General features: G+C 54.2%; 12 protein-coding genes across 12 annotated transcripts; 6 read left to right on the forward strand and 6 right to left on the reverse strand.

Moving 5' to 3' along the window:
* Positions 1-1521: 1521 nt before the first annotated feature.
* Positions 1522-9639, forward strand: N656DRAFT_789724 (ketoacyl-synt-domain-containing protein; the record flags this gene model as incomplete). Its single annotated transcript, XM_064816814.1, has 4 exons — positions 1522-1546; positions 2312-7717; positions 8168-8528; positions 8619-9639. 4 exons carry the CDS (start codon positions 1522-1524, stop codon positions 9637-9639), a joined length of 6813 nt encoding a protein of 2270 aa, XP_064670171.1.
* Positions 9640-10443: 804 nt separating this feature from the next.
* N656DRAFT_779489 (carbonic anhydrase) lies at positions 10444-11889 on the forward strand. Its single transcript, XM_064815199.1, has one exon. The coding sequence runs from the start codon at positions 10678-10680 to the stop codon at positions 11530-11532; it is 855 nt and encodes a 284-aa protein (XP_064670172.1). The 5' UTR covers positions 10444-10677; the 3' UTR covers positions 11533-11889.
* Positions 11890-12484: 595 nt separating this feature from the next.
* N656DRAFT_829378 (Fasciclin-domain-containing protein) lies at positions 12485-14214 on the forward strand (the record flags this gene model as incomplete). The annotated part of the gene is made up of 3 exons (XM_064818579.1): positions 12485-13050; positions 13125-14055; positions 14207-14214. Exons 1-3 carry the CDS (start codon positions 12841-12843, stop codon positions 14212-14214), a joined length of 1149 nt encoding a protein of 382 aa, XP_064670173.1. The 5' UTR covers positions 12485-12840.
* A 345-nt stretch (positions 14215-14559) lies between these two features.
* N656DRAFT_709341 (uncharacterized protein) lies at positions 14560-15103 on the reverse strand (the record flags this gene model as incomplete). Its single annotated transcript, XM_064811589.1, has 2 exons — positions 14560-14797; positions 14865-15103. The coding sequence occupies 2 exons, from the start codon at positions 15101-15103 to the stop codon at positions 14560-14562; spliced, it is 477 nt and encodes a 158-aa protein (XP_064670174.1).
* Positions 15104-15979: 876 nt separating this feature from the next.
* Positions 15980-16817, reverse strand: N656DRAFT_102058 (uncharacterized protein). The gene has a single exon (XM_064808480.1). It carries the CDS (start codon positions 16606-16608, stop codon positions 16186-16188), a length of 423 nt encoding a protein of 140 aa, XP_064670175.1. The 5' UTR covers positions 16609-16817; the 3' UTR covers positions 15980-16185.
* Positions 16718-17445, reverse strand: N656DRAFT_798380 (uncharacterized protein; the record flags this gene model as incomplete). Its single annotated transcript, XM_064817753.1, has 2 exons — positions 16718-16937; positions 17030-17445. The coding sequence occupies 2 exons, from the start codon at positions 17443-17445 to the stop codon at positions 16718-16720; spliced, it is 636 nt and encodes a 211-aa protein (XP_064670176.1).
* Positions 17446-19157: 1712 nt separating this feature from the next.
* N656DRAFT_732010 (uncharacterized protein) lies at positions 19158-21318 on the forward strand. Its single transcript, XM_064812660.1, has 4 exons — positions 19158-19753; positions 19843-19923; positions 19998-20150; positions 20226-21318. The coding sequence occupies exons 1-4, from the start codon at positions 19237-19239 to the stop codon at positions 21089-21091; spliced, it is 1617 nt and encodes a 538-aa protein (XP_064670177.1). The 5' UTR covers positions 19158-19236; the 3' UTR covers positions 21092-21318.
* A 55-nt stretch (positions 21319-21373) lies between these two features.
* On the reverse strand, positions 21374-22295 carry N656DRAFT_779492 (uncharacterized protein). The gene is made up of 3 exons (XM_064815200.1): positions 22020-22295; positions 21741-21914; positions 21374-21658 (listed from the first exon to the last, which is right to left on the reverse strand). The coding sequence occupies exons 2-3, from the start codon at positions 21803-21805 to the stop codon at positions 21559-21561; spliced, it is 165 nt and encodes a 54-aa protein (XP_064670178.1). The 5' UTR covers positions 21806-21914; positions 22020-22295; the 3' UTR covers positions 21374-21558.
* Positions 22122-22856, reverse strand: N656DRAFT_779495 (uncharacterized protein). Its single transcript, XM_064815201.1, has one exon. The coding sequence runs from the start codon at positions 22778-22780 to the stop codon at positions 22133-22135; it is 648 nt and encodes a 215-aa protein (XP_064670179.1). The 5' UTR covers positions 22781-22856; the 3' UTR covers positions 22122-22132.
* Positions 22857-22877: 21 nt separating this feature from the next.
* Positions 22878-24211, reverse strand: N656DRAFT_806098 (kinase-like protein; the record flags this gene model as incomplete). The annotated part of the gene is made up of 2 exons (XM_064818341.1): positions 22878-23459; positions 24174-24211. The coding sequence occupies 2 exons, from the start codon at positions 24209-24211 to the stop codon at positions 22991-22993; spliced, it is 507 nt and encodes a 168-aa protein (XP_064670180.1). The 3' UTR covers positions 22878-22990.
* Positions 24206-25128, forward strand: N656DRAFT_753648 (rhamnose mutarotase). Its single transcript, XM_064813067.1, has 2 exons — positions 24206-24505; positions 24568-25128. The coding sequence occupies exons 1-2, from the start codon at positions 24346-24348 to the stop codon at positions 24792-24794; spliced, it is 387 nt and encodes a 128-aa protein (XP_064670181.1). The 5' UTR covers positions 24206-24345; the 3' UTR covers positions 24795-25128.
* A 506-nt stretch (positions 25129-25634) lies between these two features.
* Positions 25635-26738, forward strand: N656DRAFT_678004 (Clavaminate synthase-like protein; the record flags this gene model as incomplete). The annotated part of the gene is made up of 1 exon (XM_064810514.1): positions 25635-26738. A coding segment is annotated over one exon (1104 nt), but the record flags the coding sequence as incomplete, so codon positions are not given.
* Between the last annotated feature and the right edge of the window lie 193 nt (positions 26739-26931).

Below are 26931 nucleotides of genomic sequence, written 5' to 3' on the forward strand. Positions count from 1 at the left end.
CCACCTGCTGGTTTGGGTTGCCACTTGTTGCGCGCCGTTATCTGAATGGCCCCAACAAGAACCTTGCCATATCCGGCAGCGATCCGCAACGGATATGCCGGTCGCGATACGGCCAAGAGGTAGTGTAGGTGAACGCGGATTTCGCCTCGGGACAACGGAAAGCGTCGGTGCTGATAAGAGCTTGTACTCGACCGGCCTCAGCAACGAAATGATAGATGTGCACACCATCTGGACAGAATCACGGGGAATATTGACGGTTCGAAGAGGGTAAGTACCTAATATCGACGATGAGGTTATGTTGACGTCAAGCCTGAAGGATCATTGATGACTTGGGCGTGAACTTGTGAAGGGCCGTCGGTGAACCCGGGGTCACGGTTGGAGAGACGGGGACCCTGCGTGCATGCAGAGCCCATAACTACCTGTACCTTAGTCTCGCTTTCGCTTTGTCCGCTTTTGGTGTTCTGACAGTAGAGGCAGTTGAACCTGTGCAAGTGTGGTGTTCGGCACTGTTCGCCACCGACTTGCAACTTCAACTCAACCTATGTGTCAGTCGCCAGCATGTCGGACTGGACTTGAATCTGGGATTCGAGGTTCCGCTGCTTCTCAGTTCGCAGTAGTTTTGAAGAGATAATGGTTATGCCCTGGGTGTAATAAGGGGTTTGTTTCAGGAAAGTTGAACCTCCAGTTAACGGGCACCTAAAACGGGATATCAGCGTTATGACCAGACTCGTGGTGAACGACTGGACTTTGACATTAGGGTCGACACCTTGACACGTGCACCCATCGTGGCTCGGAAGGAAGCCATTAACGCCGAACATGCCGTCCCCTGCTGGAACCTGGCCTGTCATGTGTCTGTAGTGATGTCGTCTGTCCCTGCCGGGTAGTATTGCAATGTCAGACTCTTCTGGTAGGTACCTTAATTATCACGTTTTGGAACAGATAGCTAGCCGGTTGCTTGCATTTGACACTGCCATGCATGAGTCTCGAGAGATCCAGGCAGTAACGACAGAAGTTGAAATTTCCCATGATGGGGTGAGACGGGAGCTTTTGCGCGTTAGGTGAAACGAACTACTAGTGTGCTAGGCTAGTATAGATGGTAACCATCTAGCACATGTCGTCGATCAACTTGCTGACAGTTGATATAAAGCTAACTAGGAGGCTCGTAGCTTATGCCTCTAAACTGAAAAGCCGTACTAGATATTCTTCTGTCAAGACGGCTGTCATGACAACCAGGGCAACTAAGTATCATGATGGAGGGGCGACTCGGATAGTATCATGCTGCTTTGAATGGGTTATTGGCTGAAACGCCAGTTTCTCGACCAACGCTGTTGGCACGTTCCCCAGCCCTCGATATCAACAGATGAAGATCAGGTACATGTAGGTAGCAAAACCAGCTCCAGTTTTTGCCGGCCTGGGCGTCTAGCCCACGATCGTCATTCCTTGGCACACATATGTTGCTAGTTGAATGGTATGCTGGCGTATCCATCATGGCGACATAGGATCGATGGGCGACGGGGAGGCATGTCTCCGGCGAAACCGGTATCTAGTACGTCACGGTCAGTCCCTCGGGTACTACTAGAATGTATACCTGGAGGTTTCGAGTGGTATGCTGTATGAGACTTAATACTACCTTCCTATTTCCTTGGAAATGACTTTTGGCATCCTGATAATATAACCTGTTGGACAGTGACGGAGATTGTTTGTATCCTACCACGGAGTTTTAGACGACTGCAGTTTGTTTTTGAACAACCAGATTCGGAGGTCAGGAACTGCTGCCTCGGGGAGACTGCCTTCCTCTCTTCCTTCCCAGCAGTGGAACAAACCGGGTATTCCACACTCAGTTAGGAAGTTCAACAGAAACGACTCCTCTCCCATTCCATCCCATCGATTGTTTACCTGCTCAATCTTCCCCACCATCTCACACTTTCTACAAAGGCACCATTTCTCATGTTTTCTGCTTCCACAAACCATTTCCTTCCTCCTCGACAAGCTTGGAACGAAAACTCAACCTCTCCCTCAACAGACCTTCTCTCTAAATTCCATTCAATATCTCCAGGACTCGTGAACTGCCTTGCAATATCATCGATTCATCGCTCTCAAGCAGTTCTCTTGTCACTATTTCCCCCTCCCTGCATCTTCCTGTCATCGTCTAGCGAGCGACAAATTTCCTAGCATCATCTAGCGAGCGCCTTTTCATCATCAGCATCCTTCATTGTCTTCAACTCGGTTTACTCGCTTGTTCTCGTCGATCTGTCATATCCAGTCATCAGCATACCTGTCATGGCAGACAACTTGGATATGCCCGGCTCAGAGCCCATCGGCATTGTTGGGGCGAGTTGCCGCTTTGCTGGAGGCGTCACGAATCCGAGCAAGCTGTGGCAGCTCCTCGCTAACCCGACGGATTTGAGCCAAAAGATTCCCGCCAACCGCTTCAACATTGAGGCATTCTTCCATCCGGACGGCGAATATCACGGCACCACCAACTCGCCCAAGGCCTATTTTCTCGACCAGGATCACCGCGTCTTTGACTGTAGCTTCTTCAACATCGCCCCCAAGGAGGCTGAGGCCATGGACCCCCAGCAGCGCATGCTTCTCGAGGTCGTCTACGAGGCTTTGGAGTCCGCGGGATACACGTTGCGCCAGTACTCGGGAAAGAAAGTTGGTGTGTTCGCCGGTCTCATGACCGCAGACTATGACACGCTCTTGCAGCGTGACGAGTTGGACAGCAGCCAGTATTATGCCACCGGCAATGCGCGTTCGATCCTCTCCAACCGTATCTCGTATTTTTTCAACTTCACTGGCCCCTCAATGACCCTTGACACGGCCTGCTCCTCTAGTCTTGTCGCTCTTCACCAAGCCGTCTTGAGTCTGCGGTCGGGCGAGTGCGAGATGGCCTGCGTGGCTGGCTCGAATCTTATTCTTACCCCCGAGCAATTCATCGCCGAATCCAATCTCCATATGCTAAGCCCTTCCGGCCATTGTCGCATGTGGGATGCCGGCGTCGATGGCTATGCCCGTGGCGAAGGAGTCGCTGCTGTCCTTGTCAAACCCCTGAGCAGTGCCCTGCGCGACGGAGATCGGATTGAAGCCATCATTCGCGAGACGGGCGTCAACTCGGATGGCCGTACCCTCGGAATCACCATGCCAAACTGGCAAGCCCAGTCGCAATTGATCCGGGACACGTACAACCGGGCCGGTCTGGACCCGAAGAATCCGGAGGATCGTTGCCAGTACTTTGAAGCCCATGGCACCGGGACCAGCGCCGGCGATCCCACCGAGGCGCATGCCATTGAAGACGCCTTCTTCGGTCCTATCAACCATCTCTCTCCGAAGAAAGCAGCGGAGACTAAGATACTCGTCGGATCTATAAAGACGGTAATTGGCCATACCGAGGGCGCAGCTGGCCTGGCCGGTCTGCTCAAGGTGGTTGAGAGCATGCGCAACGGCTCGGTGCCGCCCAATCTTCATCTGGACAAGCTTAGCCCAGCGGTGGAGAAGTTCTATACCAATCTGCTCGTCCCAACTGACCCTATTGCGTGGCCCGAACCTCCTACGGGTCGTCCGAAGCGCGGCAGCGTCAACTCGTTTGGTTTCGGAGGCACCAATGCGCATGCCATTGTCGAGCAGTACATCCCATACATTCATAATCCCATCGCTAGGCTCTTTCGTCCGGGTCTTAAGGTGCGAGAACTCGCATGCAATCAAGTCGATCGTCCGAAGCAAGACCAAGTGTGGCTTCCCCTTCTCTTATCCGCTACGTCCCAGACATCGCTGGGCGCGCTTGCGCGCACGTATCGGGCCTACATTCACTCCTCGTCGCCAAACCTTGGAGAGCTTGCCTGGCATTCTTTTGCTCGGCGGACTGCTTTTCCCTTCCGCCTTTCTCTTGCCGCTGGGTCCGTCTCGGGCCTCGTCGATCAACTCGACTCCATCATATCCAAGGCTCAGAATCAGTCCGCAGATACAATCGGGACACGCGTTCGGCAGGTGGATGAGAGCCCCAAGATCCTGGGCATCTTTACCGGCCAGGGCGCTCAATGGGCCACCATGTGTCGCCGCTTGCTACAGACCAGCAAAGTCTATGCCCGAACAATTCGCGCTCTCGACGACATCCTGCGCTCCTGCCGGGACCCGCCCTGGTGGACTCTAGAGGAGCAGATCATGGCGGAGGACAGCATGTCAATGGTGCACAAGGCCTCGGTCTCGCAACCCCTCTGCACTGCAATCCAGCTGGCCTTTGTGGACCTTCTCCGGGATCTTGGAATAACCTTTCGTGCTGTCGTCGGCCATTCGTCTGGCGAGATTGCCGCGGCCTATGCCGCCGGCAGAGTTTCCCTCCGCGAAGCCATTCTCATCTCGCACTACCGAGGCCTGAGCGTACACATGGCCGGTGGCGCTAACGGGGCCAAGGGGGGTATGCTTGCCGCGGGGCTGTCGAAGGCTGAGGCCGCCGAGCTGTGCGCAATGGAGGAATACTGCCGTGGCCTCTTCCTCGCAGCCAGCAACGCCCCGTCTAGCGTTACGCTCTCGGGCGATCTTGACCTGGTCAGGCATGCCCATGATTATCTGACCAAGCAGCAGAAGTTCTGCAGGCTCCTGTTCGTCGATGCTGCTTACCACTCCCCGCACATGGAACGGCCCGCGGTGAAGTACTTGAAAGATCTGAAAGCTTGCAACATCTTACCCTCCATGGAGGGCAATGGTACTGTGTGGGTTTCCAGCGTTTCTGGCGAGAACAAGCCCTCGGCAGAAGCCCTCTCGGCGTCCTACTGGAGAGACAACATGGTCAATCCGGTTCTTTTCTACGAGGCAATTAGCACCACTCTGGACAACTTCGGTCCTTTCGACTGTGCCATCGAGGTTGGACCCCACCCCGCGCTCAAAGGGCCTGTCGTCCAGATTATGAAGGAAAAGAACGGCACCGAGATCCCGTACTTGAGCGTCCTTAACCGGACGATGGATGACCGACAATCGTTTGCCGAGTTCCTCGGTCAGATGTGGACGCATTTCGACTCGTCTCATTCGCAAATCCGCCAATTCGTTCTCGGTTCAGTCCAGCCAGAACTTGTCGACAGCCGGCTGGACAATGCCCCCTTTTACCCCTGGGACCACTCCCTTGTTCACTACCGGGAATCGCGCATCTCTCGGCAGTATCACTTCAAGACGGGTAAGCCGCACGAGCTACTCGGCGTCCGTACTCGGGATGACAACAAACACCAGCTCCGATGGCGTAACATCTTGAAACTCGAAAAGCTCGAGTGGGTCAAACATCACAGCTTCCAGGGCCAGGCGCTGCTCCCGGCTTCGGCTTATCTCGTTATGGCCTTGGACGCGGCACGCGTGGCCTTATCAAGCCGGTCGGCTACCCTTGTTGAGCTACAGGACCTGCAGTTCCCAAGAGGCATTGTCTTAGAGCCGGATACCAACGGTGTAGAGGTTTTGTTCTCTCTGACTATCGAGAACGAGACAGAGGAGAGTATCGAGGCATCGATTTCTCTTACCTCCACTGTGGCGAACGATCGCACCGACATGAAAAAGAACTTCTCGGGAAGGCTCATGATTACTATCGGGTCTCCGTCCACAGCGGCGTTGCCATCCCGGGCCACAGTGAGGGCAGAGACGCTGCCTGCCAGCCCGGAAGCCTTCTACGCCATGATAGCTGGAACAGGCCTGGAATACACGGGACCATTCAAAGGACTGCAGACGCTTGAGCGTCGCTATAACTTCTCGTCAGGGACATTGAGAAAGCTTCATTTGCAGGATTCGACGAACCTTCCCATCAGCCCCGCGACGCTCGACAGTTGCCTGCAAACAGCCTTTGTCACAATCTCCTCTCCAGGAGACGGCACGATTTGGACTTCGTTCTTGCCTCTTCATATCGACTGTGTGCGCTTCAACACGGCCATTTGCGACATCGAGACCCCTGAAGACTCGCTTGCTGTCGACGCGTACTTGACCAAGGCAGCACCGTTTACGCCAAAGACGCCTGCTTCATTCACAGCGGACATTGAGATCTTCAACCCTCAGGGCGACATGGAGATCCAGATCCAGGGGTTGACCGTTGGCTCCATCAGCTCAACCAAGCCCGAGGCAGACTATGGACTGTATCTGACGACGAAATTCGATATTGATCCGGACCATGAGATTGTCGCTGGAGATGTCAATAAGATGTGCGGCCCATCTATGCTTGGCGAGAGCTGCGAGAGGGTCGCATCCTTCTACGTACACCGACCCGTTTCCGGTCAAGGATCTGGTAAACTGAACCATTGGTCTGGGGAGACGGACCAGACCCTGGACAGATTCATTCGAGCGTCTCCATACTTCCGGACGCTGAGCATCATTCGTTGGCTCGGGCACAACAAACCCGACGTGGTAGAGGGCATGCTGCCTTCTATCATCAGAGAAGCGCATCACCTGGCCGAGTTCCAAAAACATGTGTCGCGTGTTGTGCAGCAAATCACCCACAAGTACCCGCGAATCAATGTTCTGGGGCTGACGGACCGCGAGCTTGGCCTCTCCGAGCATGTCCTCGAAGGTCTAGCGGACTCGTTCTTGTCGTACCGGATCGGGGCAAAGCCCGAGGACAACCTCGGAGACCGCATCCCACTCAGCGACACGCTCCGGAAGAAGATCGCCGTAGACGAGTTTGACTTGAACACAGAGGAACCCGCGACCGGGGTAGCCTACGACCTTGTCATCCTTACGACTTCTCTCATCCAGAGCGGAAAGACAGCCACCGCGTTCAAAAAAATACGGAACACAATGCGGCCTGGCGGCTTTTTGATCCTTGTTGATGTGTCCAAGAATCCGCTCGAGGACCACATTCAGGAACTAGTAACTGGCCGTGGCCCCTCGAAGAAAGCCACCGCTATGTCGCCGCCGTATTGGCCGGATCTACTCGACCGATGCGGATTTGAGGGCACGATGAGGAGGTCAAACCAGTACTACCCACCGGGGTTTTCGTTGATTGTTCGCCAAGCTGGCTCGCACGAAAAGAGCTTGTTGCTTCACCCTCTCGCCGACCTGAGCGACTCTCGCTTAACTGATACCTTGCTGGTTATCGGCGGAAAACAAGACACAGCGAGCCGCATCTCTTCGCTGGTGTGTTCTGCCCTTAGGGACCGTTGTGGCGCGGTCAAGGCGATTGACATGCTCGACAATCTTCATGCTCTGTCCGCCGCTTCTTCCTCGGCCGTGATCATCCTCGGCGATCTCGACGAACCGATTCTTGCAACCATGACGGAGAAGCGGATGGACTCTCTTCGAGCCCTGTTCAGGCCGGAGATGATCATCTTGTGGGTCACTCACAACGCCAGATTCCACAATCCCGACCATGCTGCTTCGTTCGGATTTACGCGTACCTTGGCAGCGGAGACTCCGGGTTTGGTGTTGCAAGTTCTTGACCTTGACGACCTCAACTTCGACCTCGCAAGCAAGACCATTGTTGAAACGTTCGCTCGACTCACGAGACATAACCTGATCAACGGGGAGAGCAACAACACTATCCCCACTCCTCTCTGGACAAACGAGAGGGAGGTTCACGTTGAGCAGGGTCGCCGCTTCGTTCCGCGAGTCGTTCCCTGGAAAGAGGGTAATGACCGTGTCAACGCCCCGCGAAGGGTGGTGTCCAACAATGTCAACACCCTGGACCATGTTGTCCAGATCGTGAAAGCTCATTCCGAGGTCGATTCTAACCACTATGAGATCACCGTTGGGGGTCCGACAAAAGGATTGCTGCCGGTGCACTACAGTACGGTAGAACCCGTGGCCATCGGAAAGACTCGCTCTGCTCACGTGGGTGTTGTGCACAGCCCAGTGACGGATGCGATTAATGTCGCGCTCTCGACTTCCAATGCCTCGTTCGTGGCTTTCGCTACCCGGGTTAGCTGCGAGAAAACTTCCCCGCTGAACTTGCCAGTCTTCCTGGCTGTCTTGACTCGGTACCTGACCGGCCTTGGTATCGCTCAGGGTGCTGGTGACAGATGGGTGGTGCTGATTGAGCCCGATGCGGCGTTTCACGAATGCATCGAAAAGATCTCTGTCGAGCACAAAATTAGGTACCGCATCTACACCACCGATGCGAACCGCAGCCGACAGCATCCACGGATGACTTATTTGCATCCCAGTTGCCCTGCTCGCCAGGCGAAAGCGATCTTTCCGCCTGAAGGCGCCTTGATTTGGAACATGCTTCCCAGTTCCAGCAGGGTTTCGCAGACTTTGGCCCAATGTTTGCCGGCGAACTGCCAGTACAACCCTCGCTTGCCGCTCGTGGACTCGGACCACCCGTTCCCTCCCGATGCCGTCAAGATACTGGCAGCGCTTTGGAACGAGGCGGTGTCTTTTTCGTGCTCCAAGGCCGTGCCGGAGCTGACCCAGGTCGATCAACCCATGGTGTCAGTCGCTGATCTCCTTCAATCGACGGACCCGACCCAGCCTCCTTTCCAAATCATCGACTGGAAAGCTGAGCGCAACGTTTCGCAGATCGTCAAGCCATTGGCGGGCACCAAACTGCTGAGCCCTAACAAGACGTACGTCCTCGTGGGCCTGACGCGTGATTTTGGCCAGAGCCTGTGCACTCTCTTTATCGAACAGGGAGCCCGCGTCATGGTGCTGGCCAGCCGAAACCCGCCCAAGACCGCGCCCAAGTGGCAGACTGAGCTTTGCGCCAGAGGCATGGTAATCCGCTTCGAGGCGCTCGACGTGACCGACCTCGACCAGGTGACGGCCTTCAAAACCCGACTCGCAGCAACTCTCCCTCCGGTGGGCGGAGTCGTCAACGGGGCGATGGTCCTCGAAGACGGCGTCTTTTCGCAGATGACGCTGGCCAGCCTGCAGCGCGTGATGCGCCCCAAAACTGTCGGCTCCTCCAATCTCGACCAGGTCTTCAACAGCCCAGACATGGAATTTTTCATCATGACGTCCTCCTTCGCAGCTATCGGCGGCCACGCGGGCCAGTCCAACTATGCCGCGGCCAACATGTACATGAACGGGCTTGCCGCGTCGCGGCGCCGTCGGGGTTTGCCGGGGTCCGTCCTCAACATCGGCGTCATCTACGGCCTGGGCTTCCTGCACCGCGAGCGGGACGTCCTGTACGAGGGCCTTGAGCGCGAGGGCTACCCGCCCATCTCGGAACGCGATATCCACCACATGTTTGTTGAGGCCATCGTTGCCGGCAGACCGGAACCCGGTCAGGTCTACGACATTACCACCGGCCTGCGCCGGTTTGACGCGGGCAATCCCACCCTACACTGGCACTTTGATCCTCGCTTCTCACATTTCAGCCGGCTGGAGGATGATGCGGGCAACCAGGCAATGGCTGGGGCTCAGGGTGCCTCGCAGCAGCGCGGGTTGAAGGAGCTTGTTGATGCGGCGGCTTCGAGGGAGGAGATTGTTGAGGTGTTGGTCAAGGGTTTTATTGAGTGGCTGCAGAGCAAGCTGCAATTGGCGGAAGGGAGCGTGACGGGCGATCACAGTCCTGTCGAGGTTGGGGTTGATTCGCTTGCCGCGGTGGAGATTCGCTCATGGATCTGGAAAAGCCTGGCCCTGGACGTGGCTGTTATGAAGATCCTGAGCGGAGCGAGCATTATGAAGCTGTGTCGTGATATGGCAGACACAGTGTTGCGAGGCAGAAAGCAGTAGGCAGGGCATGGCATTGATGGTGGTGTTTGGTGTTTGGGGCGCGGTTGCAGAGTAGGAGTCAGGAGTTTGATGTGGAGGTGGGCTCCGTCGGAATTCTTGGATTTGGGGAACGAATATGGCTTTCCTTGTAGTATATGTATGATTTGGGGACTGCTCAACCTGCTAAAAGCGCTTCCTCTCTAGGCTTTGTCAATGAAAAGGTTATCATGAATGGAGGTTTCTTGATGTTTCGTTGCTGTATGTAGGTGAGCGTCTGAGGGATGGCAGTTAAGGTTGGTGTTGACTGACCTTGTCCGACATTCCCAGAGTTCGCAGGGCTGAAACCCCCTCAGGGGTAATCAGTAATGATCCATGGTGTATGTACTCCGTATTGTGTACGGTACAAAAGTATTCTCGTAATTACCGTACGGTACGCGCTTATCTGGACTAGGGCTAATTACTAGCTCGTGCCTGGCGCCTGCCTGCCTTGAATTGGACATACGATACGCTAATGATGCCTAGGACTCATCGTTGGGCTACAGCGTTATTTGAGTAACGTTGAATGCTAATATGTAGGTCAAGATATGCACGTATTTGTCCCCCTGTTGTTGAGTTCCTGGAGATTCTTCGAAGTTCTCCCCAGATGGTGGACAGGAGATGGCGCTACACTAATGCGATGCCAAGGCCGGCCCGGACATGGAGACGACCCCACGTTCCACCTTATTGAGATACAGAAAATTTGTTGGGGCAACCTGTTGTTGGTTTGGATCCCAGGGCTCGACAAGAATAAAAATTCTCAGGGACACTTTTATATCTAGCGAATCCATGTTTACAAGCTTGAGCTGGTATTGTAGCGTGAGCCTTAAACGCTCTGGGGTTCTAAACCTGGAGTGTGTCCGGGTTATGGTATGTACTGAGGTAGTCGGTCGAATTTCTTAGCGCGCCTTGATCCCATTTACGTCAGGAATCTTTGACTCCGCGGACGACTGGTGAATCCACCCAACATTCCTTACCTTTCATGTATCTACCTTATCTACCAAGTTGAAGAAGGGGCCGGCCATGCTCAGCGCACGTGTCGGAGGTCCGATATTGCTGCGGTCCCTCTCTCGACGCACAATTCCGAGATCGCTACCACCAGCACCAAAACTCCAGATCCAGCCCCTGACGCGAGCCATCTCTTCTTCAAGTTCCTCGCCCGCCTCTTCCTCCCAACAACGCAGCATACGGAGCAACGACTGGCGCGCCATGGCCGAACAGGACATCACCAAATACCTGCGCCAGACGCATGACAGCGTCTTCGAGAAAAACCGCGCCTGGGCCGCCGAAAAGAAGGCCAAAGACCCAGAGTTCTTTGCCAACCTCTCGGCGGGGCAGAACCCGGAATACCTCTGGATCGGATGCAGCGACTCGCGCATCCCCGCCGAGCAGATTACGGGGCTCGAGCCCGGCGACGCCTTTGTGCACCGCAACATTGCCAACCTGGTGTGCAACACGGACCTGAACGCCATGAGCGTCATCACCTACGCCGTGGAGCACCTCAAGGTCAAGCACATTGTCGTCTGCGGCCACTACGGCTGCGGAGGCGTCAAGGCCGCCATGACGGCCAAGGACCTGGGCATCCTCAACCCCTGGTTGCGCAACATCCGCGACGTCTACCGGCTGCACGAGAAGGAGCTCGACGCCATCCAGGACGAGGAAGCGCGCTACAACCGCCTGGTTGAGCTCAACGTCGTCGAGCAATGCCGCAACGTGATCAAGACGGCGTGCGTGCAGCAGTCGTTCGCTCGGAACAAGTTCCCTGTCGTGCATGGTTGGGTGTTTGGGTTCCAGGATGGGCTGCTGAAAGACCTGAAGATTGATTTTGAAGGCATCCTGCGGGATATCCAAAAGATTTACAACTTGACGGAGAACTGATGGCACAAAGCGAATTTGCATTATCAAAAGTGCAAATCATTTGTATGTATGTAGCTTAGGCAACAACAGCTTGAGCTTCTTGACTGTTGGAACCGTCCACAAGACACCAAAGCAACAGAAATTTCTCGATGCAACGGTGCCATTGGGTCTTGATTCTTGAGCGATGAGCGTCATGAGACAGTCAGGTAGGTAGCGTAAGGCACAAGTACGGTGATCCGATGACGGCTCAGCGATGAAGGGCTATTGGTTGGATTTGCAAACCCCTCACAAATGGTGATTGATCGAATTCCATTTGTTTCCCATCCGGAGCTGCATCTGAAAAGCGAGATTCCCACCGGTATCTGTGCCCGGGTAGGGTTCCTTGTCTTGACAGCCAGGTACGGATACTTCGTACAGTCGTAAGTGAGTACTGTACAGTATATGTATTCGGACTACTCCGTATTGTACATAACGTTACATACAAGAAATTTACATCTACCTACGGATAAGGGCGGTTTCCAGCTAATTGTAGATTTTTTTACTTTGCTCTGCAGATGGGACAAAGAGAGTTGCAAACCTACTCCTGAATATGTATGTACATACAGTACCTATGTATTGACAATTATAGCAGACGAGCAGCTACACTCCTCTCTCAACCTCATAGTGTAAATCCTGGTAACTGCTGTGGAGTTATCATATGGACCAAGGTAATGTACTGTACATACCTTACGGAGCATGACAACCCGGTCCAACGGGCCGGCAGCGTTTAGGGTTCGAGAATCGGCACATCGACGTGCTGAACCGGCTGAACGAGCAAAAAAGAGGGTTGCAGGGACCTGCAGCCTTGCTCGAATTGCTTAGCGATCAGTAATTTACGCCACATTCCAACGGAAGAGATGGTGGGGAGCAAGGGTTCAGATGGCGCCAACGCAGCTGGAGCTTGGAGCATCGGCCAGTGAGAACATCGCTTGGCATCCTCTCAATTGAAGCCATTCCCACCTTGGGCCATCCAATTTCAATTTCACATTTCAGGTCATACTCAGCGTCCGGCTCTCGCCGTCTGCAGGGTGGTGGCTTGGTAGGATCGAATATGAAAGCGGCCGCAAACAAGATGCAAGCCCAGACTTCAGCTTGTAACCTCTCTTGGTTGCTCACCTTCGTTTTTCGCGTTGGTCAGGACCGCGTCGAGTGTCTCTCCCTAACGTCAGCTCAGAGCGTCCAGTCGCCAACCGGACCCTCAGTTCAAATCGACACCATCCCGTCAACAACGGCGCGCAAAAGCTCAAGTTTGCTTAATGTACCGATTCTGCATCCTGACTTCGCTTCAACATGTTCCCAATGTCACTCCTTTTTCGGTCGCCTAGCATTGCTCCTGCGTTATTGTCATTGACCGTCATCTGCGCCTTTCTTCCTGCTCCCTCATTCGTTGGGGCTGTTGATTTGGAGACGGTGCTTGCTGGCCAGGCAAATCTTACAACATTCAGTGGCTTAGTTAAGAACCACTCTGCCATCTTTGCAAATCTTCCGGATGAGGTTACGGTAGGTTCTCTATCTCAGTATCTCCTGAAAAACCGGAATCCGGTCAGGAACCTGCCGTGTTGACTTGACTCTAGATCATCGCTCCGAACGACAATGCCTTCAGGAAGCTTGGGGACTGGCCGTCTTTCAATGAGAGCACGGTGGAGGCAACTTTAAAGTACCATATCCTGACGAAATATCTCTCGATGACTTCCGTGGTCAAGGGTGACTCCATCTGGGCGTCTACAACGCTAAATGACTCGGATTTCTCAACCGTCAAAGGCGGGCAGCGTCTAATCTTAACCAAGCAACCCGGGGGTGAAGTGGTGCTCACGTCAGGATTTGCCACGAGGGGCACGGTTGTGGTCGAGGACCTCGCATTCGATAAGGGGCTCGTCCAGGTGATCGACTCGGTGATGCGCGTTCCGGAGCCGCTAGAATCTACGGCCCGCAATGCCTACACCGACCTCACGGCCTTTCTCGGCGCCCTGTACGTGAGCGGTCTGATGAGCGAAGTTGCCAGGGAGGAAGAAGTCACAATTTTCGCGCCACACAACGCTGCCTTCCAGCAGCTGTCCGGGGTCTTTGAGGGCATGGACGCGGAGAAGCTCAAGCGCATCCTCAGATACCACCTTGTCCCTGGCAACGTGTCTCACATCTGGGAGCTGAAGAATGCGAGCTCTCTGACGACGGCCGAAAGCGGCCAGCTGCTCATCACCCGCCACAACAACTACGTCTATGTCAACGCGGCCGAGATTATTCAGACCGATATCCTTCTCTCAAACGGGCTGGTACACATGATCGACAATGTGTTGAATCCCGACCTGGAGGCGGCACTCCCGAACTTGAACACAACTGCCCAACCACCAGCTTTCACACTCATGGGTGCCACGGCGACGGGAACGTCCGTTCCGACACCTTTCACTTCCAACCTACCATGCACGGCTAGCTGCCCTGTGACATCTACTCAGCCAACCAGTGCTGGTACTGCTACGGTTTCCGGGAGCGCTGCCAGCAGCGTGGGAGGTGCGTCTTCAAGCAACGGCGGTGTTGCACCGGCGAGATGCGTAGGACTGGCCGGGGCCGGTGTTGGTCTTGGACTAGCGGTTGGCGCGCTCGTAGTCGGGTTTTGAGGCAACCAGTGTTGTCTTGATAGTGTACGTACTAGACTGAAAAGGGGGTTGATTCTTGCGCTTACCGTTATATCAATTCACTGATACCCTTCTACATGTAGGATTAGTGGCATGCCAGGGGCATCCTCTCCAAGAACTGGATTATCTCCGTCATCGAAAAGCGCAACCGAGAAGAAACCAATCTGTTCACACGCCATCATGATGGTATCGCTATATTGTCCTAACAGCAGCCTGTCGAACGCTATTTATAGGCAGCTTGGAGGTATATCAAACTCACGCCCGCTTGACGCCTCCTTCGATGCATCCCGTTTTGGCCGTTCTAGTACTTCTTTACTCCATGCCCTAACGCCACAACTCCGATGTCTTGTGCATACCCAAGAACATGAGGTCGTTGATCCTACCCTCGAAACTTTACCCGGTGGCCAACTTGCCACGTCCCAGACATCCACTCCTGGATCAGAAGTTCTAACAGCTTGTACATATTAATCGTCAGCTCCTTTGCCGACCAGCCTCTGGCCGACACCTCGGCCTTTGCAATCCCGTGGTTCGCCATCCACAACTCATCCGCCACCACTCCGACAATGAACTGCTTATAGTGGTCCTTTGCGGTCCCTACACGTGTCCAGTCGTCAGCACTTTCCGCCCCAGGAGTGGTCATCCCATTGGCCTAAAAAAGAAAGCAGAGAAGTATTAGAAGGATACTTGCATTCCGTCTTATCCGGCGCAAGCGCCAGCTCGAACCTCCTCTCTTCCAAAACCTGGATCCGGGCGGCGACGGCATCGTCCAGGTCGACAAACTCCACGAATCCCTTCTTCTCTGGCACAACCGTGTACCCGTGCCCCAGGTAGTCGCAGACAAAGTTGGCAAAGTGGTCGAGCACGTTCTCCTCCTCCCAGTGCTCGAACTCGCGGACTGTGGCGAAGCCCAGCCGCCGGGCCATCAGGCGGCGCGCGGGAGATCTGCGGCGGAAGTGGGATGATTGGGAGGAGGATGATCGGGATGATGATGTTGAGGATGGCATTGTGGTGACGGTGATGGTGGTGGTGGTGGACCGGTTGATTACTAGTATGTTTATGGTTTAAGATTTAAGGTGATGTCGGGTAGGTAATATTATGATGGTAGCGTTGAGTGTGAGGTGATAGTATAAATCCTTCATGCGGTTGTCTGAAGTTGTCGTTAACATCAATAAGCATGAGGACATGGATGGAATATGGATGGATGATAGCTGAGGACGAAAGGTCGGGACCAGGTGGGACATGAGTGCAACAAATACTACGACGTTTAGCTCGCCTTTCTGCCTTTGCCAAAAAGCAAAGAAGAGGGAAGAGCTCGGCATCTTGATCGCCGGTTAGCGAAACATGCCCGGCGTTGTCCTCCGAGAGCGATCACTGATCTCCATCCATGACCAGGCTCGAAATTGGGGTGCGGCTGACATGAGCATGTTGCACGTGTTTTCGGGGCCCGTTGATCGGCCAGCCCCGGGCCGGAGGGTAAAGTGACCGTGAGTCGCAGGCCATGTGGTCTGCTGCGCCGTAGCGTTTGAGTTGCTTCAGATCCCGGGCCGCGGGCCGTCTTTCGAGGCCGTATATCCGGGGATCTGTGTCACCCATCCATTCATTACAAACGAGCTTGCCGGATTGGTCCCTGCCAAGGCAACATAACCGCTGCAAATCACTTCTGACTCAGGGGTAATCCGATTTCCAAGATGGCCCCGGGGCTGTGGCTTCACAATTCAGACCATCAAGCAAATCCGTGCTCTGGGTTCTCATCATCATCATACCTATTCTGTCCTTTCTGTATATTCCAAGATTGATGTTCAATTGCGAACGGGAGTGGTCAGCCCGTGGGACTGTGTTGTCTCCGTGCCGGTTCATGCTGTCGAACTCGCCATCAATCTAGGCGGGCGCGCGTTTCCATTTCATTGTGAGACTGTGAATGACCGGAACCCGACAAAAGTTTGGTAGAGTCTCTCCCAAGCTGCATAGGTGCCTAATGTAGGTACGAGGGATGTTTGTACCGAACTTATGTCTGAACATATTCCAGGAAACAGGGGGGAGACCTATATGTAGGCAGGTACCTAGGTCGAGGGTACATAGTTACCGGATGCTTAGAAACAACTAGGTATAGGGCCAATTTTGTACTCCAAACACACGCGCACAGACTTCTCAAACTTCTCGACGAAAAGGGGTATTGTCGTATATTGAACTGAACGACGGTGCACCGCACGAGAGTAACAGAGAAGACGCCATGACTAAGGTAGGCAGGTAAGCAGTAAACTAGAAAAAAGTTGAGTCGTAACGTCGTCAGAGAGAGAAGAGAAGAAAGCAAGTAGAAGTAATCTAGAGCAGCAGGGGGCTTAAGTAGAACAAGTATTGAAAGTAGAAATGGTGACGTGGCGTGATAGGGTGAAATCGGGGAAGTGAAGTGACCGACGCGAAACAACATGAAGAGATATAGCGAGAAGAAGTATACGCAACAGGGGTAAATAAAACCCCCTTGGAAAATAACAATGAATGTGACCAGACATCGATGACAACCGGAAAATACCTATCCATCATTTCTTATGCTTCTTATCCTTGTGACGCTTCAAGTTGTCCTTCCGACCTTTGTAGTCACACTCCTCGCACTGCTCGTCCTGCCTCGGCAGATTCTCCCCCCTGGCCTCGTCGGGATGGTGTGTCCACATGTGCCGGATTAGGTCTTTTGTTTCCGCGCCGACGCCTACTTTGCAAATCTTGCATTCTCGCCGCTTTTCGTGGTTGTGATAGTGTTTACTGAAGTACAGGCAACCGTCAGCCTCTCTGCGTCTAAGCGGAGCCGTTTCTGGAATGATCAGGGTGCAAACAAAACTCCAGGTAGTACTCACTTGAGATCACACTGTCGACGATAGGCTTTTCCACAGCCCTGATGCGTACAAACAAAACCCTTATCAGATGATGATCCGGCGTTGTCGTTGCCGTCATGGGACTGTCCGTAAGGCTGGGAAGGCCCGGCAGTGTCATCAGCGCCGTATTCCCCGAGGTCGATGGCGGTTTGCTGGTCTCCGACCTGAGCGGCAAGATAGGAGGAATTTTGGGGATGCGACTGAGGATCCACATATACAGTTGCAGGGTCAACATATGGGTAAGAGGAGGAAGCCCCGGCCGCCCACAGCGAGGATGAGGTGTTGTAGAACGTCGAGTCTGTCCCGGCTCCAGAGGCGGCCGTAGATAAGCTAAGATGCGAAAAACCGGTAGGAAGGTCGGCTTCAGGGGCCGTATTGTCTGGATTGGGGGTTGTCATGTCGGCTGGGAGGCAAGGAGTCTATGACCCTTGCGCAAAACCAGCGACCCCCGAAACTTGGGTATACGCGTACTGATGCTGACCAGATTCTTGTTGATGATAGCAGTGTTCGTTGTGGTTGTAAAGCAAAGACGGCGGATCCACGCCAGAAATTGAAGAGGGCAGTGGCGTTGTACTTATCACCGTCTGCTCGAACGTGGTAGGGGCGGAATATGCATCGAATGTAGTGTGGCTGGTGGTCAAAAGCCGTGGGTCAATGGTCCCGTCATCTCCTGGATTGCAGTAATCGTTGCCGGGGTGGCGTCCTGTGAATGCGTGGGTTTCCCCTGAGCCGCCTCTGTGCCTTCTTCCCGAGGATGCATGTCGAGGCATATTGGGAAGCGCCAAAGCAATGAGGCCCGCCCCTTAATTGTCAAGTGACCGCAAGCCGTTGGTGCCCAAAAGCGACTTTGCGATTTGAGGGTGCTACAATATGAGTCGAAACCGGAGTGTTGTGAAATCAGGCCCGAATGTGGCACTGCGTCTTCTCAGGGGTTTCTGTCAGGGTGTGCACAACCTTGTTTTGCGTATTGGATGTCGAAGGAAGACTCAGTTACTAAAAGTCTGCCTTTACTAGCGGTATGACGGACCCTTCAGAGCTCTCAGAGTGGTCTCGACAGCGGTTTCGACGGTGGTGGTAGGGGTCCTGCAGGACGGTCCACGGTCCAACGGCTTGGTGTGCTTTCACAGATGCTAAGGCGATTAGACAGTGCTCTCCTCCATGTCGTCACAAGCCCTATACTGCCAAGAATGGATCAGGTCTGGGTGCCCGACCAAATTCCCTGCAAATGAATCACTAAGAGATTGGACGTGGCGGTTCAAGGACGCTTTAACTTGGAGCCCTAACTAAGATGTGGGTAGGGGGTACGATCACTGCGCTTGGATCATTACGGCAAACATTGGGGTTCAAATACTAGCCGACTTGAGCTCGCCAACAGCTTCATCGGTAGTTGGGAGCAGGCTGGAGGCATCCTTGATCGCCTTGGAGCCTGGCATGACAGCTCAAGACCTACTACTAGCCACCTCGAGTCAAGACAAGCTTACTGGACTCTAGACTTGGAAACTGAGGCCCGACGTGAGGCCCGCGAAGTGACTCAAGTGAGACCCACGAGGTGAGGCCCACAGCCCGCTGTGTATGATGATGCTGAGGGTGTTGGTGACCTAAGCATCAATGATATTATCCCTGGACTGGAAACCGGCCCAATTAGCTGCCTGCCATTATATCAGTTTTATCTACCCACGCTTCTGTCACTAAACCGACGTGTAAGAGGCATGAAAGCGCAGGACTCACCGAGCGTGGTATGCCTCCCATTGCTGACTTGGCATGGCAGCAATGTTTGATTCAAGAAGGCATACCATGTTCATACTCAGAATGCGCGTCTCCCGGAAAAGGGCAGGGAATCCATTGGAAGAAGTAGCGTTGCCTTGCTGCCTCCCTGATGGCAGTTCCCTGCCAGTTCATCAGCCCCTTCTCTTGTGTAACGCGAACATGTGAAGAGGCATACATGACGCTGCCTCCGCCACGACGTATCGTTAAGCCTCCCAGCAGATTCGCATTGACGTTCTCATGTTACTGGTTCTGTGAAAATGCCTGAAAGTTCCGGAAGACATTTATACTCCCTGCTAGACAGATGTAGAATCAAATACTCTCCCCCTCAGGCTCTTGCCCTCATCGCGACACATGTGCACAGTCCCATCCACATCATTTCTTGTCTAAGGTAATTCAACATCAATCACTCAGTTCACAAAAAAATGGCAGTCTCGGATTCCAACATTGTGCCACTGGCTGGTAATCTGGGCTCCTGGCGCTTCTGGGAGCCTCTTCTCCTGCTCTATTGCCTTCGATCGGTTCTCATGGGAGACGGCACAGGGGCACGGTCCAGACCTGACTTGGAGGGTGTCGCTGACAAGGATCCGAAGGACGCTTTTCGCTGCTTCGTGAATAAACTGAGCATGGTCTGTGACAACCAGCGTGGCGGCGACACCGTCACCGCCTTCGCAGTGTTGCAGCCAGGAGACGTCGAGTATCGGTTCGCATCAAACAGGCGGAGCAGCCAAAGTCTAGTTGAAGTGTGCCGCTTTGTCACCGACCTGCTTAGACCCCTTGGCAAGGCCCCGGCTACCGCCTTCTCTGACACGAACAAGCGGGCGGTCATGACTTTCCAGATACTGGGCAAGGTCCTGGGATTTAATCGTCCCCGGATCGAGGTCTACATTCGCTGTCTCTTGAAGCACCTTGAATTCTGTGTCGATACCTCCGCCACTATAGGCATGTGCCCCTGAGCTGGAACCCCTTAATGACTGAGACTCTTAAGTTACTAGTTTCAGCTAACGGTTGGACTTTCAACGTTTAAACAGACCCGTCCTTCTCTCAAAGCCTACAAACATTGCAAGTTCCCGCGAGTCGTGCAGCTGAGAAGAACTTGAGTAGCGATAAATGTGAGATTCAACCATCCTGGTTACACTCTATGTTCACAGAGTACAGAATACGCTGACAACATGAACACAACCAGTCATCCCGCGAGGCCACGCCCTGCTACAAGCCATCAGTCGACTCTACGACGATGAAACGTTCAAAGACTTCATGAGAGAGAGGACCCGCGAGGATCGGGAGCAGTCCAATGAAAGCCGCTGGTCCGAGTTGTCCCATTTCCTCGGCCGTCTACGTATGTGATATCCCCTGCTATCTCCCAGCCGATATTGACCCCCTCCGGTCTCTCCTGACTGACAAATACACTCAGACTCGTACACAGTCGCCGCAAAGGTCTTCATTTCGGCCCGCGTCCGCTGGCCGGAACTTTTCGAAGCCTTCGAAGTGACATATATTCCCTCCAGCGAGCCCAGCACCGACATGCCCTCCTTCAGGGGGTCTGCCGCCCGTATGGTCGAGCGCCTGACCAGAGATCCTAGCGTGCACAAGGCCTTCCGCGAGCACGAACCGCGCCTTCAGGAGCTCGGCCTGGACAAGGAGATCCAGAAGAAAAAGAAGCCCAGCAATTTCCGACCAATCGTGCACGCCGAGGTCAACCTGAGCGACCACATCCAGCGCGAGGAGCGCTGCTCGAATCCGACCGATGGTGGAGGCTCGGCAAGGGTGCGCTTCTTCAACGAGAGCGTCTTTGGCCGCTACATTGGCAGCAGCAAGCCGACCTGTCGTCTCTGCGACCTGTACTTCCACGCTCCCAAAGGCCCGGACATGGACGTGCGCAAGTCGCACCAGAACCTGTACTACAACTGGCGCGTGCCCGACCTGTACCGCGAGGACGGCCAGCAAGCCGAGCAGGCGCGCAAGGAGATCCTCGAGTCCATGGTCGCCAGCATCAAGCAGCAGGCGATCCAGACCATTGTCAGTCGGCTGGTTGTTGGCGGCAAGCGCTACGACTCCAACACGACCACGTCGTTTCCTTTTAGCGCGCAGTACCGCTACGACGGGGTCGGGTCGGAGGCGATGAGGTATCTGGAGGGTGCTACTAGTAGTACTAGTCTGTCACCCATCCGTGAGGGTGGTGAAGACTCAGGTAGTGGTACGGGAGTAAGGTCCAACAAAATGGTGGATGATTTGGCCTCGACTCTGGGTCAAGTCGATCTTGACTCGGAAGGTGAATAGCTGCTAGTAGGTACTAATTACCTACCTTACCCGCCGAGCGCGGCGTATGCCGGAAAGTCGAAAAAGGGGGGCAACATTTCAAGACTCGGCGCATGTGCTTGCAGTCTACATCGAGTAACAAGGGGTATAGGATTCTGCATGGTTTAGCACGAGATTTAGTTGATGTATCTTTGAATTCTGAGGGACTTACTTCACAGTAGCTTGCGCGCTTGACCCTCTGTGACAGTCATAATAGAGATTCTAAGTGACGGCTATGCCGCAATCGCAGGTTCACAACTTGAACATGGTCCATTGCACGTCCTGTCACGTACTGAATACAGCCAGGGTTCTGGAGACAACCGATGCTTTCCCTCGAAGTACTGTGATCTGTTGGTTATCTATACCTTGGCCTTCTTGTGCAATCACGTTTTATCGATCGTGCTATCAACAAGGCGACTGTGGGCTTCTTTTCCTGGTCCTTGACAACCTCACTTTTGTTCCTGGCTTGCTTGCTGCTGTCCTGTGCTGCTGGACCCCGCATCTCTGGTGGCCTGCGTTTTGGCAGCCATCTCCTTTGCCATCCGTTTCCTGACCCAGTCAGCGGTTGCCGAAGCGTTCGTCAGGGAGTGTCTCAGCTATCAGTGGGACTGTCTATTTGTGAGAGTCTTACTCCTTTTCCTTAATCCATTGGTTTTCCATCGCCTTTTCGCGATCCGAGAGCGGGTTTGGATTCATCTTTTGAGCGCTTGGGCTAGGTTGCTGTGCTTTGACTGTATAATGTTGACTGTATAGATGGCTGTGTTGTGCAAATAACGATCAAGAAATGGCCCGTATCATGTATGAGCTGATCAGCTATGACGTCAGCAGACTGAGAGTTTCTCTCCTCGCAGCAACTAAGCTCGGCGCGTTCTCAGTAAGGTGGCTGCGAGCAACAAGGGTCAGTACAGACCTTTCGAAGGAAGTCTAGCTTTCTTGCTTCGTTATGTTACGTTGTGAAGATGAACTTGGAATCGACTCATACTCCCGTCCTAATTTCATCTCATCTGATTCCCGGATATGTTCCTAGGGCCTCCGTTCAATATCCAACCCCGAGTTGTCTGTGTCGCTATCACCTTCAGTTCCAGCTCTATCGAGTTCAGGGATTGCCCACCTACGCATCCATTCTGACTCTAAAACCTCGTCAGCTGAAATCCTTTCACTCGGCAAGTACTTCAGCATCGACCAGAGAAGGCAAAGGAAAGCCTCCTTCTCTTCGTACCCCATTGTCTCCATCCCCACCCTTTCTCTTGGCTTCTGTATATACTCCTCTAGGCGATCAGCTAACGTCTTCGGGGGTTCATCTTCGTCTTTTATATTGCCATTCTCGTCAAACCATTCAGTTCGTCCGTGCCAGCGCTCCCACCATTCGGTGGGCAGCTTGCCCAAGACCTCGGTATAGTCATAGATTAACAGGTTCTCCCAGTACGCTGCAAACAAGTCTCCCGGCGCAATGATTGACCATATTGTACAGGCAAGAGACCATATATCGGATGGAAATGAGACAGGCTTGTCAGGGAGGAATTGCTTCTCTGGTGGGGTCAACATCAAGGGGATAGGATAAGAAGTCCGGCACTCTTCTGAGGGCTTGAATGCAACCCCAAAGTCGGTGAGTAAGATCCTGGATTCCCGAAGAGAAACCTCTTCGCTCGGACGTCCAAGCCAAACCGGCATATAGCAATATGTGGGCACACCTTTGGGAAGCGCCCTGCCATCAAGGCACTGGACCGGCTGTAGCTCTGGCTTGCCGTATCGCTGGTAGAGCTGATCGGGAGAAAGAGAATTGAGAGCAGTGGTCGGGTGAAGAAGGATGTTGCCCGTGTGGAGATTTGGAGACTCATTTCAGTTTAAGGCCCCAAGTGGGTAATTGGCGAGCAACTTCGACTACTCACCACCGTGGACTATCCCACGACTATGCACATACGCTACGGCGAGGGCGAGCTGGGCAGCAATCGCACGAGCTACGGGCAGCTGGAACACTCCCAGGTCCGAGCCCTCCTTTGCCTTCGCAACAGATACCATGGCGGGGCAGGTGACGATGGCGCTGTGAGTCCCGTTAGGGCCGTGTATCGTGAAATTGTCAATGACCTCGGGGACGGCGGATTGGCAGATACGATGGGTAGTCCAAGCGGCTGGATGGGAAGCTAATTCTCTTAGCATCTCGATTTCACGGGATCCGGCGTCGGCGAGCGCAATCTTGATCGCGACATATCGTCCAAGTGCCGCATCTCGGGCCAACCAGATGGTTGACCAACCACCATAGCCCAACTTGTGGACAACGGTGTATCTATCCACAAGAACATCGCCGATGGAAATCGGATGGTACCGCGGGGCCGATACTTGGATGGGTCTTCTGTTCCTTCGAGCGGTACATATTCCGGCGGATCACCGGGGCCAGGGCCTTGATCCCAGGTGCGCGCCAAACTATCAATTGCCGTACTTGTAAGGACGGCGCTGGCGTGGGCTGAGCGACACGTTCAGAACAGTGGCCGAGGGGGGTTTGGTTGCAATTGGGCCGAAATGAAGGCGGGAAGAAGGCAACGGTGTGAGCAAAAGCGGCCGATGCCGGTTTCGAAGGAACATCCTGCAAGGGGGGTTCCGTCGGTAACTGGCAGCATGGAAGCGGGCGTAGGAGCACACTTGTAGGTCCTTTTGGCCGGCATGACAACCGTAACGCCATGTGAACAGTTGGTCCTAACTGGAATCAACTGTGTACCTTAAGAATCCAGGCATTTGCCCCCAGAGTCCATGAATGGCAGGCACCGCTAGGCAGTTGAGACGCCAGCCGCCTGAAGCAAGCAGGAACGACACAAGCAGGTGTCCGATTGCCGTTCTTCCTCCCCTCTCCCGCCTGATAGCAGCCGATGACAGATGTTGGAAAATGATAATGCAGCCGTGATACCGACTAGGTACCTAGGCGCGCTTCTACCATGTACCCCTTGTTATATGACAGCTATTTTGCAGTCGAGTACTCTGTAACGCGCGTTTGCACCACGTGCATGGAAGAGTCGGGTACCGTCCAGCGGCTGAGGTGATTGGGGGATAAACCGCAGCGTAACGAACTAACGATAGCGTTGAATTATTCCCGCCCCACCGGTAGTTCATCTCGTGCAACCCGAGTGCGAGTCTAGTTCACCCCATTGCCGAGATTCGGAGAGGGGCTCCTACTTCAAATCTGCCTGTCCACAATCTATGACGCTTCGCCCAACCTCATTCTTTCGCTCGACCTCGGTCTCGTCATGTCTCAGCTATGGTCGCCAACAAGCTCTGCCCGTTCAGGCCGCCGCTTGGCGCAAATCGTCAAGTTGAAGCCTGAGTTCGTCGGCAAGTACAAGGAGGTTCACGCTGCAGTGTGGCCAGAGGTCCTGAAGCAAATCAAGGAGTGTAATATCGTGGATTGTACGTGGGCGACCCTCCTGTTGTTCGGGCATTGTATTCATACCATAGTGGTTGTGCTACAGATAGCATATTCCATGACCCAGAAACAGGAATTCTCTTTGCGAGCTTCAAGTACATCGGGAACGACTATGCCGGGGACATGGAGCGCATGCGGCAAAACCCAAAGGTACGCGAGTGGTGGAAGATGACGGACGGTATGCAGGAATCGCTGGTGCCCGGGGCGAAGGATAGCGAATCGGGCGAGCCGTCGTGGTGGAAGCCGATGGAAGAGGTGTTTTACAACCCTTGAGTTAGACACTGTTCATCGATGGGAAGGCAAGGTTGGTGGTTCCAAGTGGTGGAGGATATCGACTATCAAGGCAAGGCCGCAGCTGTCGGTCGAATGCTGGCAGGTCACTTTGAGAGCACTCTCGCAGGTGAACGGAATTGGATATAGGGACACCCTCTCGTACATATAGTCGCCCGTTGTCTGTTAAAGTCTTAATTCTGCAAGTATTCGAAGTATTCCTTGTGTCACAGTTAATGCTCCTGGCTGCAGCTGATTGCCACGACGCTCAGGTTGTCCAAGATCAAATGATTGCGGGAAATCGGGGATTAGCTTACATAATACGCGACCTACCTACGCCATAGCAAGCCGCGGCCGCCAAGGCGGGACGGGACCTCGGGAATTGCGGGCCCTCATCTTATCTTAACCGGGAAAACTCGGGGACCTCTTGTCGTCGTTTCAGCAGAGCCGGCATTCCTACGTCCGGCAGTGCTCACCGTTGCACACAAGCCAGCGCACGCTAGCCAGTTCGCTGGTTGATCGGCCTAGGTCCAAGGAATTTCCCAGTATCGTCGCAGCCGGCCTGCCATGAAACGAACAACACTACCTGCCATCCCAGCAGCTGTTCTGGCTCGCTGCGCAACCAGGTTGTCGGGTCGCGGCTTGGCCCGACCCTGGCAATGCTATAATGGTGGGATGGTCGGACGGCGTTTCTCAGGCGCTCCCCGGCAACTCACGTCCAGCACACCCGCTGATGCGATCGGCACCTTCCGGAAGGTGGAGATCGACGAGCCTTGGATTCCATCCGCCAGGTTAACACGATTTGGGCTGGAACTCGCGCTCGAAGCAGGGCCGCCGAGATATCTGTCCACTCTCTGGCTGCGCGATGCCTGCCCCTGCCCACAATGCGTCGACCCAGACTCAGGGCAGAAGAACTTTTCAACCACCGATCTGCCGGACAACCCAAAAATAAAATATGCGCAGCTCAATGCCGACGGCTCTCTGACCCTCGAATGGCCTAACGACAAGCTAAGCGGCGGCAAGAACCACATCTCGACCTTCCCGGCCGATGAGGTCCAGTCGTGGGCTGTGCACGAGCAGGCGAGGGGTTCCGTAGTGCCCAACGAGCCAGGCTGCCGGTTACTCTGGGATAGAACGACGTACGAGTCATTGCTCAACGACGGGCGCTGCAGCTTGAGTTACGATTTCTGGATGAACAGCGATGAGGCCTTTTGGCGCGTCTTCTCGGACTTGGTTGAAACGGGGCTGATCTTCATCTACGACGTGCCTGACCGCGAGCAGGAGGTTGAGCGCATCGCACGGCGGATCGGAATCCTGATGCACACCTTCTACGGCCACACGTGGGACGTCAAGTCCAAACCCAAGGCCGAAAACGTTGCCTACACGAGCGCGTTCCTCGGCCTGCACCAGGACCTCTTGTACTACGACCCTGTGCCCAAGCTACAGTTGCTGCATTGTCTTGCCAACAGCTGCGAAGGCGGCGAGTCCCTCTTCAGCAATGGCATCCGCGCCGCATACGAGGTGAAGCTCACCAATAGTCTCCACTACGACGTCCTCACACGCCACCAGAACCCATTCTACTACCAGAAGGGAGAACATCACTACTTCCACCGCCACCCCACGATAGGTGGTGCCGCAAAGGACATGTATCCGAGATCGGTATATTGGGCGCCGCCTTTCCAGACAACCTTTGGCCGATTCGATCCCCAACTCGGGAGGTGGAAGGCGGCGGCGACGCGCTTCCAGCAGATCGTTGAGTCCCCGCGGAACATGGTTGAGATGAAGCTGAAACCTGGCGTGTGCGTCATCTTCGACAATCGACGGATCCTGCACGGGAGGCGCCAGTTCGCCGCCGACACGGGCAGCAGGTGGCTCCAGGGGTGCTATATATCACCACAGGTCTACCTTGCCAAAGTGACTGAGATGTTGGCCCGCGAGGGGCGGCTTACATACGACAATAGCTTGGCTGTATTCGAGCAGGAGGAGCGTATGGTGAAGCAAAGTCTTTCAGTTGCGCAGAGACTCGCCGAGGAACCGGAGCCTACATCGCAGGGGAAGGAGAAGGACGCCAATGAGCGTGCTGAGGAACTGGAGCCTACATCGTAGGGGAAGGAGCTTTCGGTAGCCGGTTTGATACCAA

Source organism: Canariomyces notabilis (genome assembly GCF_033297395.1).
Source record: "Canariomyces notabilis strain CBS 508.74 unplaced genomic scaffold N656scaffold_11, whole genome shotgun sequence".
Taxonomy (NCBI): domain Eukaryota; kingdom Fungi; phylum Ascomycota; class Sordariomycetes; order Sordariales; family Chaetomiaceae; genus Canariomyces; species Canariomyces notabilis.